Genomic DNA, 21433 nt, shown 5'->3' with positions numbered 1-21433 from the left:
CACAGCCCAAACAAAGCGGGGACAAATAGATTTTTTAAAAGTCATACAACCAGCAATCACTGCGGCAAGAAGACAAGCATTCAGTGCCAGAACAAACTCTGATAAGACATGAGGAATAGTGGTATGTATGTGAAAAAGCGATAAGAATATGAAAGGTGTCTGTGTGTGGGGGGGGGGGGGGGAGTGTAGTAGAGCTTTCCAAGATGTTGTCTTATCCGTTGTCTTCTCCGTTGTCCGTCTTCTCGTCTCCAGGACCACGAGGTGAACGGCTGCTCTGACGGGGAGTATGGAGGCCAGAGGTACTTCACCTGCAGAGGGGGTCAGGCTCTGTTTGTGCCTGTTGCCAAGTGCAGCCCTGACAGCAGGTTCCACTCTCCCCCCTCTCAGGAAGAAACCCTCAATCCATCAGGACTTCACCCAGGTGAGACCTTTCACACACACACGCACACACACACGCGCGCGCACACGCACACGCACGCACACACACACACATGCGCACACACACACATGCACGCACACACACACATGCACACAGCTATAGTTATGCACTCATTAGTAAAACCTTTATAAACTATCAATAAATATGAATACAACCAGTTGTACAGTAGAAGCTCGTTCACACACACACATGCACGCACACATACACACACACACACGTGCATGCACACATACACGTGCATGCACACACACACACACGCACACGTGCATGCACACATACACACACACACATACAGCTATAGTTAGGACCACATCTCCCCAGTCCTTGGCTCTCTCCACTGGCTCCCAGTGAGGAAGAGAATCAACTTTAAAATTCTGCTATTCACCTACAAAGCCCTCAATGGTCTCGCTCCGGCCTACATTGAGGAACTCTTGGTCCAACCCGTCAGCTCCAGGTCCCTCAGATAAAATGACCAACTGTGTCTGAGGGTCCCGCGGGCCAAACTGGTGACAAAGGGTTTCCGGGCCTTTGCAGTGATGGCGCCGACACTGGAATAAGCTCCCTCTCAAGATCAAGTCTGCCAACACCGTACAGACATTCAAGGCCTTGCTTAAAACCCACCTTTTCGCTCTGGATGATCACTGAGTTACTTTGCTGTTGTGTTGTGTGTCTGAGGTGCTCTTATGTTCTCTGTCTGTCCATCTGCCTGGTTCCTTGTTTTCTTTGTCCTGTCCATTTATTTATTTGTATTCTTTTCCCCCCGGGCTGCGCCCCGGACCGATGTAAAAATTGGCTGGGGGGCGCATTATAAATGCAAATATCATATCATATCATATCATATCATATCATATCATAGTTATGCACTCATTAGTAAAGCCTTCATAAACTATCAATAAACATGCATATAACCAGTTGTAGATGCACATTCACATTTATAATCTATTTACAATGTTCCATAAAGCAGTTAGTAAATTATTTATTGTAAAACGAAAGAAAAAAGCCATAGCAGAGATGTATAGCAGATTTCTGTATTAAAATGTTTCTTTTTCTTCAGATCCTCTATGGGAGGATTTAGAGGAGGATGTTCCACCGATCCCTGAGTCCGAGGCGCTATCTTTGCTAGTGGGGAAGAGGAAGGGGATTCAGGGCCACTTCAACTCCTGTTACCTTGATACTACTCTCTTCAGGTACAACTAGCTAACTGACCCAGAGTCAGTGTTAACACACTGTTTCAATCACTCACCACTTTCCCCCCAAAAGTATCATGGTGTTATGGTTTAATTGGATTATAAAACGGGTAGCTCAAATCAAGCAATTTGATTGGTTCATAGCAGTGGTATATTGAGCATAATCCACAGCTATGATTCTAATTCCTTTTCACAAAATCATGGTTTAATAGTATCACTCCGCATCTGAGGAAAAAAAACATTAGCCTTGTTAAATGAGACGCCCCTTAGCTGTGATATAATAATAACCATATACCATGGCCTGTCGTGAACTACGCCCCTTAGCTGTGATTTAATAACCATATACCATGGCCTGTCATGAACTATGCCCCTTAGCTGTGATTTAATAACCATATACATATACCATGGTCTGACATGAACTATGCCCCTTAGCTGTGATTTAATAACCATATACATATACCATGGCCTGTCATGAACTATGCCCCTTAGCTGTGATTTAATAACCATATACATATACCATGGTCTGACATGAACTATGCCCCTTAGCTGTGATTTAATAACCATATACATATACCATGGCCTGTCATGAACTATGCCCCTTAGCTGTGATTTAATAACCATATACATATACCATGGTCTGACATGAACTACGTCCCTTAGCTGTGATTTAATAACCATACCATGGCCTGTCGTGAGCTATTACTTAATTATACCATAGTATTAGTACAAAAAGTGGAACCATGGCAGTTGTAACTGCAGCTATGGTTAACAGTTGGTTAATATAGTTATATTCGTTTACAATTTGATATGCTTATTTTTGTATATTAATAATAATACACACAATTGTATTCCATTGTATTTCTTATGGGTTTATATAAGATATATTAGTGGCGCACTATTTCTATTTGTTTGTGCAATTATTTCATCTCACGAGACTTGGTCCACCTGGTATCCGGTGACGAGTTTCCGCCTTCTTTCTCTTGAGTTGCGACATGACTGTGGTGGATTATTGACTTCCTGTCAATCTTTTTTTTTTTTATCTACTTTTTCTCCCATTTTCTATTTTCTCCCATCCCAATTTCGTATCGTCCAATTCTACCCTCCCCTGTCCCGAACGCTGTTAGGCCATGCCTCCCACAAGCCGGCTGCAATGTGGACTAAGCCTTTCATCACGTGTCCCCTCCGGTACTCGAGGAAGCAGCAGTCGCATCTTTTCACCTGCACAGCGCAATCTCTCAGCGTCGGGGGTCTGCGTTTGGAGGGCACGCCGCTCCCGTCGCTTCCTGATTCTGCTGCGCAGGCGCACCAACCGACCTATAGGAGTCGCTGTCCACAACGTCCGATCCCCACCCATCAGCTTCCCGCCCCCTAATACTGCCAATGAGTATTAGTATGAACGACCAGCCAAGCTGATAGCAATGCGGAGAGCTGGGCTCGAACCCAGCGTCTCCTGCATTGGTGGTGAGCGCCTTGCCCACTGCACCACCTAGCCGCCCCTTTCCTGTCAATCTTTTTTTTAAACTTTATTTTTTAGCGTTTATCGCTTTCCTGGTCAAGCATGACCGACAGTTGCAGGGTGAAACGGGAGAGAGAGCAGGGGGAGACATTCGGCAAATGACGGCGGGTCCGGGAATCGAACTCGGAGTCAACCAGATCCTTAACGCAGCACGGAGTCCCGCGTGAGCGCGGTAACATGGTGTGCTACTGGAGCACCCCTCCTGTCAATCTTAACAAGAAAAAGACAATCAATCAAGACAACTTAACAAGACAATCTTCCAAGATAAGGATCAAAGACATGACGACACCATAACGCATCGATGTTCTCTTATACTGGCACGCAGCCAATACGATTTTACGATTTGGATGGAGAATGAACAAGCTTCATTAAAATCAGTTCGAGAAATCTACTTGTGTTAATTGCGTCGTGCCCGGAGGATGTCACAGCAGTACTGTGACAAAACTGAAATTACCATCAAACTACAATGATTGACTTTTTCCTAGAATATTGAGTGTCTCAGAAAACCATATTTTCTAGTATAGCAAGCTGCAGCTTTATGAGTGCTACAGTAAGTTGACAAACTAACTAGAGAAAAGGATCTTACTGTATGCATTGCATACCCTCAGGAACTCTGGCAGCTAAGTAACATTGTATGTCAAACCAACTTTGGTACTACAATCTTGAGTGCATAGTAGTAAAGACATATTAGCATAGTAGGTAGTAATATAGGCACAGTATAATAGTAGGTAGTAGTATAGGCAAGGTAGATTACTTAGTAGCAAAGTGCATGATAGTAAAAGACAGAGTAGAAGGTTAGTCGTTATTTCTTCTTATTTTTTTTTTCATTTCAGATATAATCTGTTCTGATCTATTCACTTCTTTCTCCTTGCAGTCTGTTCAGCTCATCCATGACTGTGGACAGTATCTGCTTCAGGCCGGGTGAAAATGAAAAACCTGTATCTCGCACTCTGAGAAAAGAAATTGTCAACCATTTACGGAGGTATAAACATTGTCCTCATGATTGTTGTTTTTTCCCAGATTAGCAAATTGCTAAATAAGGGCATTATGACATGTTTGCATCATCTCATCTGGTCAACAAGTTCCTTCTGTAACCCTGAACACCAGAGCGTCTGTCTATTATAAGTAATAATAATACAAGTATTATATACTATGTTTTGGTTGTAGCCCATTGTCCACGTAAAACCGTATCATTGTAATTATTATTTGTTTCTGATAAAAATAAAAGTCCCCTTTGTTTGCCAGTGGTGCTGATAGTGCAACCACTCTTTCAGCTAACATGTAATGTAAATATGCTTTTGGAACTTAATGACTGCACATTAGTATGCGCGTCTCCTTGCGGTTGTATCTCTCTTTGTTTAGGGTCTAAACGTGTGTGATTGCAAGTGTTTATTCTTGTTCTTGGCCGCTGACTATGTATGGCCACTGTGTCCTTTTCAGACGAGGGTTTGTGGCTGCTGAGAGTGTGATGAACTTCCGCAGACAACTTGGCGATGACACCTTCCTAAAGGAGGAGAAAGGTACGGACAGAGCCATGAAAGAATAGTCCCGATGGCATGACAAATACAAAATGTGTCTAAATGTTTTGTCATCGTAGATTTGTAATAGCAATTATGAATGTGTGAGTGCTTGAAATTAGAACTAGCTACCCTTCCAAACACTGACAAACTGTGAATGACTGGTACGTCTGTTAATTCTACTAGCTACTTTGGGGCTGGTATGTCTTCAGTCAATCTTTTCTATTCTAGAAAATCCATTGGCAGCTAAGAAATTATATTGGCTGGTGAAATTCTGAGTCCTCTAGACACTTTGGCTGGTTGTTTTAACTCCTCTTCCTCTCCTGCAGACCCAGAAGAGTTCATCACAATCCTGCTGCAGAATGTGCTTTGCATGGAGCCACTGCTTAAGCTCAGGTATTACTGAGTGCTTCTACCTTCTACCAATAATATTCAGATTTTATTTGGGATACTGGCACATTTAAACTTTGAGTGTGTGCATTTAATCGCTAAGGGAATCAATTTGATTTAGATTATTGGGGTCATTATTTCATTTGGGATCAATTATAGGAAATTTGATAGATTTGATTCTAGGTCTCTATTAACTTTTGTGTTACAAAGCTTGTATATTGTATGAATCTTGCTGCTTTGGATAGGTTTGGAAATCTGTAGGATTTAACATTAGTGAGTTAAGGATTCGATAGTTCCTTAGATTGTGTGAAAGTTGAAACCATATTACTGGCGGGGAAAAAAGATTATATTTTTAGAATTTGCAAATACAATTTGAATCTAAGGAAATAGAATCTCAATCTCATACATGGTCCATGTATGTTTAGTTTCCATGGTAATATTCACAACTTCCTGTTCACTCGTGTGACCGTAACCAGGATATACCATACAGTAATTGCCCTATATTATACAGAATATGCACATAAATCCTATTTGTCCATTCTTCAACTTTCTGTTTTCCTCAGGGCAAAAGGGGAGACGTCCCAGGGCGCGTACACCTTCCAGATCATCCTGGAGAAAGAGCAGGTGGTGAGACAGGTGCCCACAGTACAACAGCTGCTGGACACCTCCTTCCTGTCTTGTGACCTCAAGTTTGAGGAGGTGGGTGTTTGAGGAAATACCTGTCATGCAAACGAATGGTCCTCGAATGGAACCTTCGTTTGCTTTATGGTTTGCTGTTCATGTTTTCCGTTTAGGGTTTTTCTTTTGTTTTTGTAAAAAAATATATATATATTGGGGATATTATTTGTGTTGGAGTAGGCTACACGTTACACACATTGTATTGATACTTATCAAATACTTTGTTAAAAACCTGATAAACAAAAGTTGGAAGAAGAGAAGGTTGGTGTTATCATACCGTAGTAGATTTGTAAACAACAATACACAACGATCTATACAAACTATACAATACAAGGTAAAAGATAGTGGATAAAAGAAAATAATAATAATAATAATAATAATAATAATAATAAAAATTATAATAATGGAGAAATTCAATGGGTGCTGTTCTGTCCCGTTATCTGAGGATAAGAACGAGTCAAGGAGACGAGTCCTTGATGCTGCCTACGTTGATCCCTTAACTTTTTTTTTTGTAATCAATTTAATAAAAAAATTAAAATGTATAAAGATTTCAGATAATGGTTGAAGAAGTGTGTCTTTAGTCGACGGCGAAATATTGGACGGGTTTCGGCTGTCCTAACTGGGGTGGGTAGTTCATTCCACCATTGTGGGTCAAGGACTGAGAAAAGGCAGGTTCTCCTTGATGACCCTCCCGGAGCTCGGATAGGAGTGGGTCTGAGACGGCCAGAAGATGCAGAGCAAAGGGGTCTTGAGGGTGTGTAGTTAGAGACCATTGACCGGAGGTAGGCGGGAGCGGTTCCCTTTGCCGCACGGTATGCTAGGTCGAGGGCCTTGAAGCGGATTCGTGCAGCAATGGGGAGCCAGTGCAGGTCCGTAAGAAGTGGGGTGACATGGGCCGACTTCGGTAGGTTTGAGATCAGGCGGGCCGCTGCGTTCTGAATGAGTTGAAGAGGCTTGGTGGCAGTGGCCGGGAGGCCAGCTAGCAGTGCGTTGCATTAGTCGAGGTGGGAGATGACTGTTGATTGGACGAGGAGTTGGGTGGCTTCTTTTGTCAGGAGGAGGCGGATCCTTCTGATTACATTTTACATTTACATTTAGTCATTTAGCTGACTCTTTTATCCAAAGCGACTTAAAAGTTCTGTACGACTGTTCTGATGTTGCTCAGGAGGAATCTGCAGGTTCTGGTTGTCACTGCGATGTGAGCGGAGAAGTTTAACTGGTCGTCGAGGACAACACCACATACATAACTGTCCTATGTTCTGTACACCACATACATAACTGTCCTATATTCTTAACAAAATTAAGACTCCAAAACAGTATTCTAAAAAGCGTTATTCACATTTGTAATCTTAGCTATCCAAACAATTTATTTGAAAACCAAAAGCGAATTACTCATTCTTAAATGTAAAAATAAAAAAAGCATTGTTCCACAAGTTAACATCAACAATAGAAATACATCCCTTTCTTAGCTTTTTGAACAGTACATTTACCAACGTCTCTCAAATCATATTTTCTTTCATGTATTGAAAAAAACTTTTGCACACCATTCGAGAGTAACTTTGCTTGTCTTAAAAAAATATATGTTAATTCATTCATTCATTCATTCATTCATTCATTCGTTTGTTTCTGTTTCACTGGAGATAATTGATATGTCCAGGTTGTGCTGAAAGAATTTCAATAAAATACTAAAACTTTTAACTGACCGGTCAAAACCGCATTTCCCTTCTCAGATTCCCTCCTGTCTCATGGTGCAGATGCCAAGGTTTGGCAAGAAGTACAAGATGTTCCCTCAAATCATCCCGTCCACAGAGATAGACATCACAGATCTGCTATACAACTGTGAGTAACACCCCCTCTGTTAGCATCATGATTTTTTTTATTTTAATTAAAAAATGTCTCCCACATCTAACAAGAGACAACACAATACAGTAATAATAATAATAATAATAATAATAATAATAATAATAATAATAATAATAATAATAATAATAATAATAAATAATAATAATAATAATAATAATAATAATAATAATAATAATAATAATAATAATAATAATAATAATAATAATAATAATAATAATAATAATAATAATAATAATAATAATAATAATAATAATAATAATACACAAGACATCACAGGGCCCTGTTCCTCGTACCTGGCTAACTGAGTTAGCCGGATAATTTTCAGGATAACTTGACATAAGTCAGACTTTCCGGAAGTTTTCGGTTCCCCGAAGCACGTTTGTCTAAATCACTATGGCAACAGATCAAAAAGTTTGAACGTGCTCCAGTGCAGAGTTTAGTTCAGTTAGCTGGATAAACTGGCCACGCCCTCGCAAAAAAATGCCAGCTCCCTTCCTCACAGTTTTTCTAGAGGGGGCTTTTGAAATGTAAAATAATAGACCTAAAATTCTGATAATAAATCATATATAGCCTATGGATTTACTTTGTCCTAAATAATGCACGTCATACTAGATCTTGGCCAGATCTTGGCCTTGAGAAGAATCATCGAGGAGGTGAAGAAGAACAACCTGACAGCGGTACGGTGCTTTATCAACTTCAAAAAGGCTTTTGACTCGATACACAGAGCCGTGATGATGAGGATACTCAAGGCCTACGGAGTCCCTCCCAATCTACTCCGGGCCATAGGGACCATGCACACGGGTACAAGGGCCAAGGTGGTAACCCCAGACGGCAACAGTGAAGAATTTGACATCCTGGCTGGAGTGATGCAAGGGGACACCCTTGCCCCCTTCCTTTTCGTCATAGGACGGGAGCAGGAACTTGGTCTCACAATAACCCCAAGAAGATCGAGACGACACCCCGCCATAGTCCTAACAGACCTTGACTACGCGGACGACATCAGCCTGCTCTCTGACCACGTGGAGCAGGCACAGGAACTCCTGTGCAGAGTGGAGACGGAGTGCGCCAAGGTTGGCCTTAGGCTAAATGCCAAGAAAACCGAGGTCATAATGTATAACATCCTCCCGGATCATCCACCTCTAAGGACAACAGGAGGCGCTGCTCTAAAGGAAGTCGGTGATTTCAAATACCTGGGCTCGTGGGTCAACTCGTCCGAGCAAGACCTTAAAGTGAGGAAGGCGCTTGCGTGGAGGGCTCTGAACGGCATGACCAGTGTGTGGAAATCCAACCTCCCCCGTCAAATCAAGCTCAACTTCTTTCATGCAACAGTTGAGTCTGTCCTTTTGTATGGCAGTGAATGCTGGACCTTGAAGCCCACCCTGCAGAAGTCCTTGGATGGGTGCTACACCAGAATGATGCGTGTGGTGCTCAACATCAACAGGGATGAGCATGTCACTAATGCAAACTTGTATGGGGTGCTAAGGGTGAGTGAGAAAGTGGCAGTCAGGAGAATGAGGCTGGCAGGTCACTGCCAGAGACACCATGAGATGCCAACCAGCAAACTTGTGCTGTGGGAACCAACACACGGGCATCGATCACGAGGACGTCCCACATTAACATACGTGGACGTACTCAGGAGAGATGCAGGAACAGAATGCACCGGCGAGCTAGCCAGATGCATGGAGGATCGGGATGACTGGAAGCACTGATGGAGGGCCCGTCCGAGGACGACCTAGATGATACTATACGGTGCTCACTAGTCGCGACACACACTATGTTAGGGGTGGCCAACCCGCGGCTCGCGAGCCGCATGTGGCTCTTTGCCTGTCAATGTGTGGCTCTTCCATCCATAAAAAAAAAATATATATATATATATATTTATTTTTTATGTCACTCATTCCATAAGGACGTAGAATAAACATTTACAGATTTCTTTTTTTAAATGGTCCATTTGCATGTTCTTGGTATCTGAATCTAGGGACATCTATGGATCTCAGGGAGTGTATTCCCAGTGTTAGAAATAGTGTGTCTGTTACTAGGCTTGAGTAAATTGTAATGAACCAAAGGAGAATATCAATTATATTAAAAAGAAATTGTCAAAAAATTATCTTTGACTGTGAATAACACCATGCTACATTTTACCAGACCTGAAAAATCTAAGCAAATGAATAAAGGGAAGAGGATTAAACAGAAGGTTTTGTAGATACAGTACTGAATTCTGCCATCTTTTTTATAATGTAAATTTCTCCACCATTATTTCATCATATTGCAACACCGTTTTTTGCTAGACGTTCACAGAAAGGTAGAGAAACTAACTGCGTTCTGTTTTATGGCAATAACGTTCAGGTTTGTGGGAGATAATCCGAAAAAATAAGAGAAATAAAAAAGTAAATCCAGAAGTCAGATGATTGACAGGGGCTGGCGTGAGCTGGGTAGGGTAGTTTTTCGAAATTCGAAAGCCCTGAGTCTTCCTTCAAAAGACTACACTCACTTTTGGCTGCTCCACTTCCTCCTGTTAATATGCGCCGGTTTCCGACTCAATGCCCTGAGATTTCTATAATCTTATATTTCACTCTTTTGAGTGAACGACTCTTTCAAAAACAATAAAGTCACGTGGAATGTGTTAGTTGCTTACACAATGTTGGATTATGTAATTGGTTGGTCATGACTCATTGTGAAACAAAATATAAATTGCGGGAAGTGTGTTGTTAGATGCCATTCGTTGTAGAACCTCCCTCTCCTTCAAAAGGACACTGTCATTTCACTGTTAATAAAATTTTCAATCAATCAATCAAATAACAACCGCTAACTTCACTGTTAGATGGCATGCTTTGTAGCAACCTATGTATAGATGTAGCACTGTCTATCTGTATGTCATATATTATGTTATGATGCATTGAAAATGGGGGACCCTGATGTAAACAAGACGAAAGTCTTTCTCTGGTCTGCATCCCCTTAACACTTTGATTGCCACGCAGTATGCCCATCCTTATACCCAGTCTGCCACCGCTGTAAGCCTATGGAGATGTTTACCTTCTTTGCAGGGCTATAACTTTTTAAATATTATAGCTATATTGACATTATTATGGCCCATTCAACATCGGGTATCTATCGTTCCGGATGTGGGAACGTTATATTTTTTCATTCATACATTGTTGTGTTAATACCGTCGAGAATATAAGTATGTTTTTAAGCTTTTCTGCTGTAATTCCAAAAACGTGAGTTATAGGCCCTGAAGCATATGATAGATTATCGATTGGCGTTTCTTTCCTATACACGCTATATTAAAAAATTCAAATGTATATGATCGGTATAAATTATGCTTCATCATGCGTGAAGGAAAGGGGGTGGGGGGGTTGTTTATAATTCCTTGATCGTCAGTAACGGCTTTATTTAGTATGGGTTGATACATTGATCAGATGGATTGCAAACAAAGAAATGGACAATCAAGCTGAAAATAACGTTATATTCCTCTTACCGTTCGCCGATGAGACTGGAGAAAAAATATTCCAATTATTTGACGTCGATCTGCTAGATCCATTTCCCGTTTGTATGACGCAATAAACGATTATCTGAGATCATATAGATTATTGCGTTTCGAAAGCGATCCCAATGCATTCGATTGTGTCTCTTGATCCACATTACAAGATATTACTGCCGGAGGAATTTCCTCGATGCACCAGCGCCACTTCCTGTTTGGCTTGGAGTGTAACTCGCCCGATCATCCACCAGGCGGCGGTATTGAGGCGTTGCAATATCAGACAGGGTGCAGCTGCAGTCCCGCAGGGAGGCTGGATGAATTATGAATGCCATGGCGAAAAAATTTAATATTGATCCCAACAACGAATTATCACGTTGTTGGCATTCAACGCATGGCGGGCAATAACGAATTATGACGTTGTTGGCGACCAATGTGTTAACAATTGTGTGCATTGAGCTGTACTGTATTGTACCCATTCTGCAATCTGTTAATACAATTTTCAATCAATCAATCAATCCAATAACAACCGGTAACACTGTTAGATGGCATGCTTTGTAGCAACCTGCCTCTGCAAAAGGACACTGTCGCACGAAGCGATTTCACTGGATGTCCCGGACACAATGGAAGTATGGATATATTCGTAACGAATAATAAAAACACTTTGAGCGCCACTCACGGCTTTATTCGGGTTTACGCCCCGATCGTTGAATGCCACGTCACGGCTATTTTCGGGTTTTTTTTTTTTTTTTTTTTTTTTTTTAGCGATCTGAAATCATATTGCATCACGCGAGCCTACCGTTGGAGATCCAGGGACCGCCGGCGATCAGATGTGAAAAAAGCGCCCCCTATCGTCTCCCAGATGGTAAATCACCCTTTTGGAATGGACTCAATGAAAGTGAATGGGAGAACGGATTTCTGACTCCACATTTTACTTCTCACTGATGCAGCCGGGGTTACCAGAGTTCATTCTGGAGCCTCTGAGCCGCGGGGAATCATGTGTTCTACTGTATACACGTTGGATCAATACACTTATCGATTTTTTCGAATGGTGATCAGGAATTGGAATATACCATTTGGATACCATCTGATGTCAGGTAAGGAATCTATGTTATTAGTGTTAGGATAATCAGACTCGTTTTCACGGAGATATAAGCGTTTCCACTATATGTGATATAGCTGTTTTGACTGTAAAAGCCATGAGGAAATAATAGCAGCGATTATCAGTGCAGGACACGAGCGTGCGTGCGCACACATATACTATCGATCATCTAGCGTTTATTTGAAAACGATTCATAAATAGACCGACAAATGACAACGTTCTGGAATATTCCAGTAAAAGGCGATAGAATGAATGGGTTGTTTTTCCCTGGAAAACGGGTGATTTTCAAAATGCTATCAAATGGAAATGAAGCGATAAAAATACAATCTGCCTTGCCAATGTTGACTGGAAAATTATTCTTTGATAAGCAATGGGCAGATTAGACACATAGCCATAATTTAAAACATAGATTAGGCGATATTAACGTTAACATTGGGAGTGGATGGTGGCATCAAGGGGGTAAAAAGGAAAACCCGGCGTGGCATACAAAGTGTTAACTGGAATATGTTAGTTGTTTACACAATGTTGGATTATGTAATTGGTTTTGTTAGATGGCATGCTTTGAAGCACCGCACCTCCCAGCTGCTTCTAGACACGGAGGCAACTTTTTTTTCTTTTTTTTGGGACCTACTTTTTCTGCTGATGGTTTTGTGAATAAATCTCCATTATGCTTCAATTACTGTGTGTTTATTGTATAGCAATAAGGTTGGATGAATTCGGCCATTGTATAAAAGCATTACATCACGCGACAGATTGTGTTATAGAAATTAGATCACGCCTATGGGGGTCTAACGACCCTCGGCTGCGCCTCGGGCCTAACAACCACCCATAGATTTCTCACATTTTTTTTATCTACTTTTTCTCCCCATTTTTCTATTTTTATCCCATCCCAATTTTCGTATTATCCAATTCTTCCCTCCCCTGTCTCGAACGTTGCTAGACCATGCCTCCCACTGGTCGGCTACAATGTGGACGAGGCCTTGCATCACGTGTCCCCTCCGGTACACGAGGAGGCAGCCGTCGCATCTTTTCACCTGTACAGCGCGATCTCTCAGTGGCAAGGAGTAACGTGTGGGAGGCTCACGCTGCCCCTGATACTTCTTGATTCTGCTGTATAGGCGCACCAACCGACTTGTAGGAGTCGCTGTCCACAACGTCCGATCCCCACCCACCGGCTTTCCCACCCCCTAATACTGCCAATTGTATTAGTATGAACGACCAGCCAAGCCGGAAGCAACAGCGAGAGCTGGGCTCGAACCCAGCATCTCCTGCGTTAGTGGCGAGCGCCTTGCCCACTCCGCCACTTAGTCGCCCCTACGTGATCTAATTTCTATAACACACTCTGTCGCGTGATGTAACGCTTAAGCATTGTGAGGCTGAACAACAGGACCAATTGACTATACATGTGCTTAACATTTTTTAAATAAACATTTACAGACTTTTTTTTTTTAAATGGCTAAAGATGATTTCGCAACCGTGAGTCTCACAGGGTACTTTTAACCCTGTGAGGCCCAAATAAAAAATACATTAGCAACTTCAGAGGCCAGAGGGTGAGACCTATAAACACATGAAGGGTGCCGTGACTAAAAAAAAAGTTGAGAAACGCTGGTATATGGTGTGGCTCTTTGTGGTACCACAGTAATTTTTGTGGCTCTTAGTCTCTGACTGGTTGGCCACCCCTGCACTATGTGGTTATTTTAATAACGGAGCATTGCAAATGTGAATCCTGCGGGATATTTTTTATTAATGAAACCTATCGGGCGTTTGGCTCTGATTCGTTTCATATTCTCCGCTGTGGATGTATTTGCTTAACGGTGCACCCGGATTGTGTTTCATTCAAGCATAAATTTAAGGGTCTTTATGCGTGGATTGTGGATGTGAATTACGACAAATCTGAATCTGTGGATTGTTGAATTGTATCACTGTCACTCACACGTTATTGTGATATTGTAACTTGGATTAAAATGTCTGAGGAGATGCGCTGATTGACGGATTTGATGACGTGGACGTGACTTGAGAAAAGTGAATGAGCAATTGCAAGCCTTTGACGTTTTGATGAATGAATTTGAGAAAATGCATTTATCTGTTCAAGCACTGTTATCTGATGATGAACAAGAGGGTGATGAACATGACTGGTGTCACTGGTATGAACCAAAGGTTAATCAATTCAATGCATGTATGGATGATGTCAGAAACAGATTAAAACCTGATTAATAGTGAAACTGTATAGCCTCCAAGCCTCTCTGACATGTTATTTCGGGGGTTGCATCTTGAAAACTTTGGGAACCATGTATTTATATAGTACATGATACCTAAGCGCATACAGTACAGATATCCTCATAAGTATCTATTCATTTGTATCAATTAGATACTCTTTGGGCTTGTTTTTATCTACTTATTCTGAAAGAGTTGAACTAATTATTTTCGCTAGAAAGATCTCATTCGATTATTCATTCCATTAAGCCTACTGCCAGCAGGCACATTTAAAGACAAATAATCTGATTGATTGGGGTAATGAGGGACTTAAAATGTGCCTATAGATATGCATTTAACTTGTCTGCGAGGCTATTGAGCCATACTGTATTGTACCCATTCTGCAATCTGTTAATAAAGTTTTCAATCAATCAATCAATCAATGCCGTTAGAAAATCAGGATTTCTGCGATCGACACCTGCTGTCTTTTCAGGTGAGGCGGCCGCGCACAATTATCCTGAGTATCAAGTCTGGTTCGAATTAACGAGAGTGAATCAGCGTTCGAGGAACAGGGAAAGCCTGATCTCAAACATCGGGTTAATTGAATCTGGCTAATGGGACTTTTGATCGACTTAGTTGAACCAGGTACAGGGAATAGGGCCCAGGACAGTACTTCAACAATAATAATAACAAAAAGAACAAGATAATTAAATCAAATTAAATTAATCAGTAAAGCAGTATGAATAATTAAATAAGGAATAGTGAAATATCCCGAGCCCCCATCCACCCCCGTCCCAACCCCTACGGTCCCCACCCTATAAGGACCCCGGGTCCAGTGCCCCAGTGAGTCAGAGCATCATGCCTCTTTAATACTCCGACCCCCCGAGACCCTGAACCAGGGGCCTCCACCAGCCGGTTAGCATCATGATTTATAACCGTTCTTGCACATGAAGACAGGGCTTGGCGATAACGTAGTACTGTATTAGTCTCGCATTGCCAGACCTAGCTGTGCCAGAGCAGGAGAAACATCTGTCGGAACCCATTATCTGTGCACTATGACTAGGGAACATTTTTGTTGTGGATTTGCTTGTATTGTATGGGTAGAATCGGCCAATAGGAGGCTTATATGTGCCTTAACATCCTGTGAGTCAGACTAGTATTCTATGATTCATATCGTTTTTGAGTTGGATCATATTGTGATGAAATTCGTTTTTTTGGTTTGATATCACACTTTAACTTACCATACTGTTCAATTCAGTGAACATCAATATGCTTATTTAACTGGTGATTTTGCATACGTGAGTTAGCAGATATTATAATATTGATTATCCTTATTATTATGTTGATATTCATTTCCTCTGCACCGCCCAGCTCTGTTTGAAGGATATAGATTATTTACAGTATGCAGTGTTTACATTTGTATAAATAGAGAAATTGGTAACACTTACAAGAAGTGTACATTCATTAACTTTAGTTAATACAGTAACAAGCATTAATTAACAGTTACCTAATGTTTCTACTAATCATTTACTAATGGTGTGATCATTTATATTAAATCGTTTATAAAGATGATAAGTTAATATTGTAATTGTAAAGTTTACACATTTACAAGCATGTATCCTTTAAGTAACATTTAACAAAGAGTGCTTAACAGGCATTATTTAACCATAATCAACATTATAGTTATTATTCACAGCAAATGTTTTGATTGTATAGCTAACAAGTTAGGAGATAAGTTACTTTGATTTGAACATTATTGCCTGATAGTGGTGCTAGCTAGAGGAAAGGTCATGGGCTTGAAGAGGTATCTTCAACTATGGTTAAATGGGTAAATACTCAGTACAATAGTATTTATGAAGCATAACTTAAACATCTTTTCAACTGTACAATAAGGGTCACAAAAAGCATTAATTAAACGACAAGTGTGGTTAAACTATGCTTATTAAGCACTCTTTGTTAAGTGTTGCTTAATTAAGGAATAAATGTTTACAACTTTACAATTACAACATTTGATCTTTATAAATTATTTGATAATATATCAATTAACACCTTAGTTAACATACACACCATTAGTAAATGATTGCTAGATACATTTCTGTTATATATATATACACTAATGTTAATGAATGTACCCTTATTGTAAATTGTTACCTAATAATACTAAATAAATTAAAAAGATGCCCTCTTCAGCTAAAGTCATAACACGCTTATTGCTCACCTGTTTTCTATTTCCACCAGCTCAAAGAGAATGCTTTATCTGCGGGTGTTTGGCTAAGTACGAGTGCCTCCAATGCTTACCAGACCACAAGCTGCAACCAGGGAGAATCAAACAGTATTGTGTTACCTGCAAGACACAGGTAAGCATCAACGGGTAGATTGAGTGTTTATCTGGGACCCAGACAGTAGTACTATAGGGATGCACCACTATCAGAGAATCTCCACATTAATACAACCTCATACCAGCTACCTGTAACATGGCAGAAATCAAAGTCATGTTTTGTCCACTGACCCCAGACGACTTGTCTCAGTCTGTGCGGGTTCAGTAGCCGTAGCGGATCGGGTCAGATCAATGCACTTTACCAGCCGACACTTAAAAGTTCAGGACTCGTTTTATAAATGTATGGGCGGTGGAAGAGGTGGTGTCGGTGGTTCCCTAACTAGTGCTTATGTCATGGACCCCCCCCCCCCCATGCGGGGACTCTTAAACTACCACCTAAACTACACACACTACAACGTATAACATATATCATGCCAGTTAGGGTACCTTATGTATACTGCACCTGTGTATACTCCTGTATACATTACTTACTCATAGTATATATTCAGATTCTAGTGTTATTGACCATATTTATTGTAATGTATAATATAACTGATAGGACATACAGACCCTCATCTGCACCTTTGATTACACTGCTTACTTGATCATATGCTTATATTCAGAATTAATTATATTGTTTACACAGCTTATCTTTATCTTTACTATAATTTTATTGTCTATATTTATGTCTTCTACTATTACCATGCCCATACAGTACCTGTACCTCCCCTCCCCCATGCTGCTATGACGCCTGAATTTCTCCAAGGGGATCAATAAAGGAATATCTTATCAGGACCGGGGGCCACCACCCACCTAACCAACACCACTCTATATCATTTTAACACTTTAAGTGCCGAAAACGTGTTTAGGCGTCCTTCCCCGCCATGCTCAAGTTGCAGAGGACGCCGTAACTCGTCTTTAATATCAATATTTCAAAAATCTGTGATCGAAATCATATTTTTCCTCCGCAGCCCTGAGACACAGTGCTGGCCTCCTCTCAACCCTCTAGCGGTTCAAGAGTGCCATCTGGTGGCCGATCGGCAGAAGCGCCAAACAGGAAGTCATGTGGATGAAGTGCTGATCGTCCATATTACTTCCGGGCACTCTCTATAGGTCCCGGGACTCGATCTCGACACAATACATAGCGATCCGTTGCCAATAACTCGATAAACAACATGATTTGGACGTATATACTATTATACAACCTGGAAATAGATCGCGTATTTCTACATCCCATAATAGGAATATTTCAGTTCCACGCTCATCGTCCAACGGCGCGAGGAAGATACGGTAAGATTCAGCGTTATTTTTGAACGTGTTCGATATAAACTGCTCTGATGATCATATCACCCACACTAGATGAATGATATAACGCTGCCCACGGAATTATAAACGATCCCCCGCCCATCCGGTCATCATCAGATGATACGTAGAAACTTCTAGAAGTACGTCCAATTGAAATTTTTGATCTCGCACAGATTCCTACCAAACTGTATTTCATCATCAATATAATGCATTTGGGGCTATAAATCACGTTCTGGAGAAAGCTGCAGAAAGAGATGAAAACATACTTATACTTTAGACCATATTTTACTATGAATATGTGAATGAAAAAATTTAACGTTGCTACACAATGAACAATACATATAGGACCTTGAATGGGCCCTAATAATGGCAATCTAGCAATAGAATTTAAAAAGTTATAGCCCTGCAAAGAAGGGGAACTTCTCCATAGACAAATAGAGATGGCAACGGATGGTATAACATGAATTTAGCCTTAGGCAATCAAAGTGTTAAATGCAAAGCACCTGCAGTGTCCCAAAACGTAGACTGCTAAACAATGACCTCAGTTCCTCATCCGTCCCCTCGTGACCCTTGTGTTTGCTCTTGGTCTTTCAAAAGGTCCACGCCCATCCGTCGCGGAGTGGGCATCGCCCCAGTGCCCTGGCTGTGCCAGCAGAGGCGGCGGCCCCCGGGCCCCCCGGGCCCAGACACACCATGCAGCTGTTCGCCGTGCTCTGCATCCACACCAGTCACTACGTCTCCTTCGTCAAATACGGCCCTGACCCTCGCTCCTGGCTCTTCTTCGACAGCATGGCGGATAGAAGTGGTGAGACTTGGTGTAATGTTTCTTATCTTAAATGAAGAAAACGTTGGGTTCAGCAAACATACTTCTTCATTGAAGTCTCCATTAATCACTTGCACAGCACATTGTGTGTCTTTCAAAATGGCTTTTCCTTTTCTGCAGGTGTAGCCTACAGGACTTCACGTTTTCTATCTCCTACATTTGTTTATTTGAGCTTTACACACTTTACAAGTGTGTGTGCCAAAAGATGTACAGTATATTCTAGACCTGAGCCCGGCGACCGGTGTTTCTATGCTGAGGTGTGTTGAACCACCAAACAGGTCATTTAACTCGTGACATGGATTCACAGTCGTGTTCGTGCAAATGCTGATTTGTTTTGACATCTCCAGCGAAGTGACGGCTTATCTTTGGCTTATTTTCTGAATAGGATAGCGAGATAACACGGCACCCTGACGTGTGACTGGCTCTTTATCTCCACTAGGTCTGGTGTCTAACCCCCCCCCCTCATTTTTACCCAGGTGATGACCAAAGCGGACACAACATTCCAGAGGTCCGGGCGTGTCCCGAGCTGGGAGACTTCCTGTCCCGGTCGGAGGAGGAGCTGGCGCGGGCGGACCCCTCCCAAGCCGGCGAGCTGGTGCGCAGGCTTCTGTGCGACTCCTACATGTGTTTATACCGGAGCTCTGTGATGTAGACAGTAGTGCGACAGTAGTGCGGCGGCGACAGTGGCTCAGGAGGTAGAGCTGGTCGTCTGGTAATCAGATTCCTGCTCCTCCCGGCAGCGTGTCGTTAGTGTCCTTGAGCAAGACACTGAACCCCTAACTGCTCCCGATGAGCAGGTCGGCACCTTGCATGGTCGCCTCCGCCGTCGGTGTGTGAGTGTGTGAGTGAATGGGTGACTGTGAGGCATAATTGTAAAGTTGTAGGGACGTCAGTGGCTCAGGAGGTAGAGCAGTCGTCTGGCAATCCAGAGGTTCCTGGTTCGATTCTCGCTCCTCCCGGGGCCGCATGTCGAAGTGTCTTTGAGCAAGACACTTAACTTAAAATTGCTCCCGATGAGCAGGTTGGCACCTTGCCTCTGCCATCGGTGTGTGATTGTGTGAGTGAATTGGTGAATGTGAGGAACAAATTGTAAAGCGCTTTGGATAAAAGCGCTATATAAATGTACCATTTACCATTTAAAGCGCTTTGGATAAAAGCGCTGTATAAATACAGTCCATTTACCATTTAGTGGACACAGGTGTACTAAGGCGTACAGTCTGCCGTGATGTACAGCCACAGATTCCTCACTGACAGACGTACAGTACAGGACGGTGGGGTCACGGTACATCCACTTCCTAGACACAATACGCCCACCTACCTGACTACTGCTGCACCGCTGCAGGCCGGAGCACGTCCCCAGCCACTGTGCAAATAGAGCCAGCGCGAGTCTGATACGCTCGGGTGAAGGAGGACACCGCGTTTCCATAACAGTGCAATAATAACCTTGGTGTCAGCGTCTCCGTGGCAACAGAGGCTACGTACGTTGTGTTTTGTTGACGGTTAGCTGGAGATGGAAGGACTTTAAAATAGATACTTTTATGATTACAAAAAAGAAAAAACACTTATCAAGGTCTGGTCATATCAGACTTTCACTTCAGTCAAAGATAAGTTGATGTGGGCGCCCCAGTGGCAAACCACATAGCGCGCTCAGCCTCGACTCCCGAACCCGTCGTTATTTGCCGAATGTCTTCCCCCCACTCTGTCTCCCATTCCTCCTCTGTCTCTCCCTACTGGACTGCCCAGTAGAAATAAAGCGATAAAACGCCAAAAAATAAATCTTAAAAAAAAAGATACCGTAAGTTGATGTGTGAGGGGAGGGAGCTCTGGCTAGTTCTAGTGAGGCAGAATATAACTTCTTTCATGCTCAAGTTTCTTTAATAGTTGTCATACATGAATGAATGAATGAATGAAAACTTTATTTAACAGATTGCAGAATGGGTACAATACAGTACGGCTCAATACATACAATTGTTAAGGGGATGCAGACCTGAGAAAGACGTTTGTCTTGTTTCCATCAGGGTCCCCCATTTTCAATTCATATAGACATATATGACATACATGACATACAGATAGTCAGTACTGCTACATCTATACATTTATGACATACCAGATTTGCAAATACAGTACTGTTTGTGATACAGAAGGAGTCAAGAAAAGGGAGTATATACATTTGACGTAGAAACTGTACATTGGAGGAGGTTGGGTGGGGGGGGTTGGGTACATTGGGATATTGACAACCATACTGGGTAATTTACATTGGAGGTGGTTGGGGGGGGGGGGGGGGGCGGGGGGCACACTGTATAAACAAGTAACACTGTACATTGAGGGGGGGGGGGAGGAGACACTGTACAAACAAACACAATTGTACATTGAACTATTGACAAAACCATACTAGGTAAATGACTGTACATTGGAGGGGGTTGGGTTAGGATATTTACAGGGGCCAGTGTTGAATTGCAGTCTCCCGTAGGTGTCCCTTGAGAGAGGTTTTGAAAGTGGGTAGTGAAGTACAGAATACTTTTATACAAAATTCTTCTTACTGTTACGCTCCAGAGACTGTGCTAGACAAGATAAGTATGAAATAAGATAAAGTAGCATGTAAAAAGAAGTAAAAATACAGGTCAC

At 41.9% G+C, this 21433-nt stretch overlaps 1 protein-coding gene across 1 annotated transcript in view; it reads left to right on the top strand.

Moving 5' to 3' along the window:
* cyld2 (cylindromatosis (turban tumor syndrome) 2) overlaps positions 1-20975 on the top strand; it is a 31947-nt gene extending 10972 nt beyond the window's left edge. Inside the window, exons 7-16 of the mRNA XM_084316468.1 lie at positions 253-421; positions 1494-1626; positions 4017-4124; positions 4583-4662; positions 4989-5055; positions 5613-5748; positions 7458-7566; positions 16602-16720; positions 18583-18790; positions 19285-20975. Coding sequence (XP_084172594.1) covers positions 253-421; positions 1494-1626; positions 4017-4124; positions 4583-4662; positions 4989-5055; positions 5613-5748; positions 7458-7566; positions 16602-16720; positions 18583-18790; positions 19285-19460 — 1305 coding nt within the window. The 3' untranslated portion in view covers positions 19461-20975. The remainder of the gene's footprint in view (positions 1-252; positions 422-1493; positions 1627-4016; positions 4125-4582; positions 4663-4988; positions 5056-5612; positions 5749-7457; positions 7567-16601; positions 16721-18582; positions 18791-19284) is intronic.
* Positions 20976-21433: the final 458 nt, after the last annotated feature.

Source organism: Notolepis coatsorum (assembly GCF_963971535.1).
Source record: "Notolepis coatsorum genome assembly, chromosome: 6".
Taxonomy (NCBI): domain Eukaryota; kingdom Metazoa; phylum Chordata; class Actinopteri; order Aulopiformes; family Paralepididae; genus Notolepis; species Notolepis coatsorum.
The sequence above is the reverse complement of the archived record's forward strand: the minus strand, read 5'-3'. Positions and strand labels throughout refer to the sequence as shown.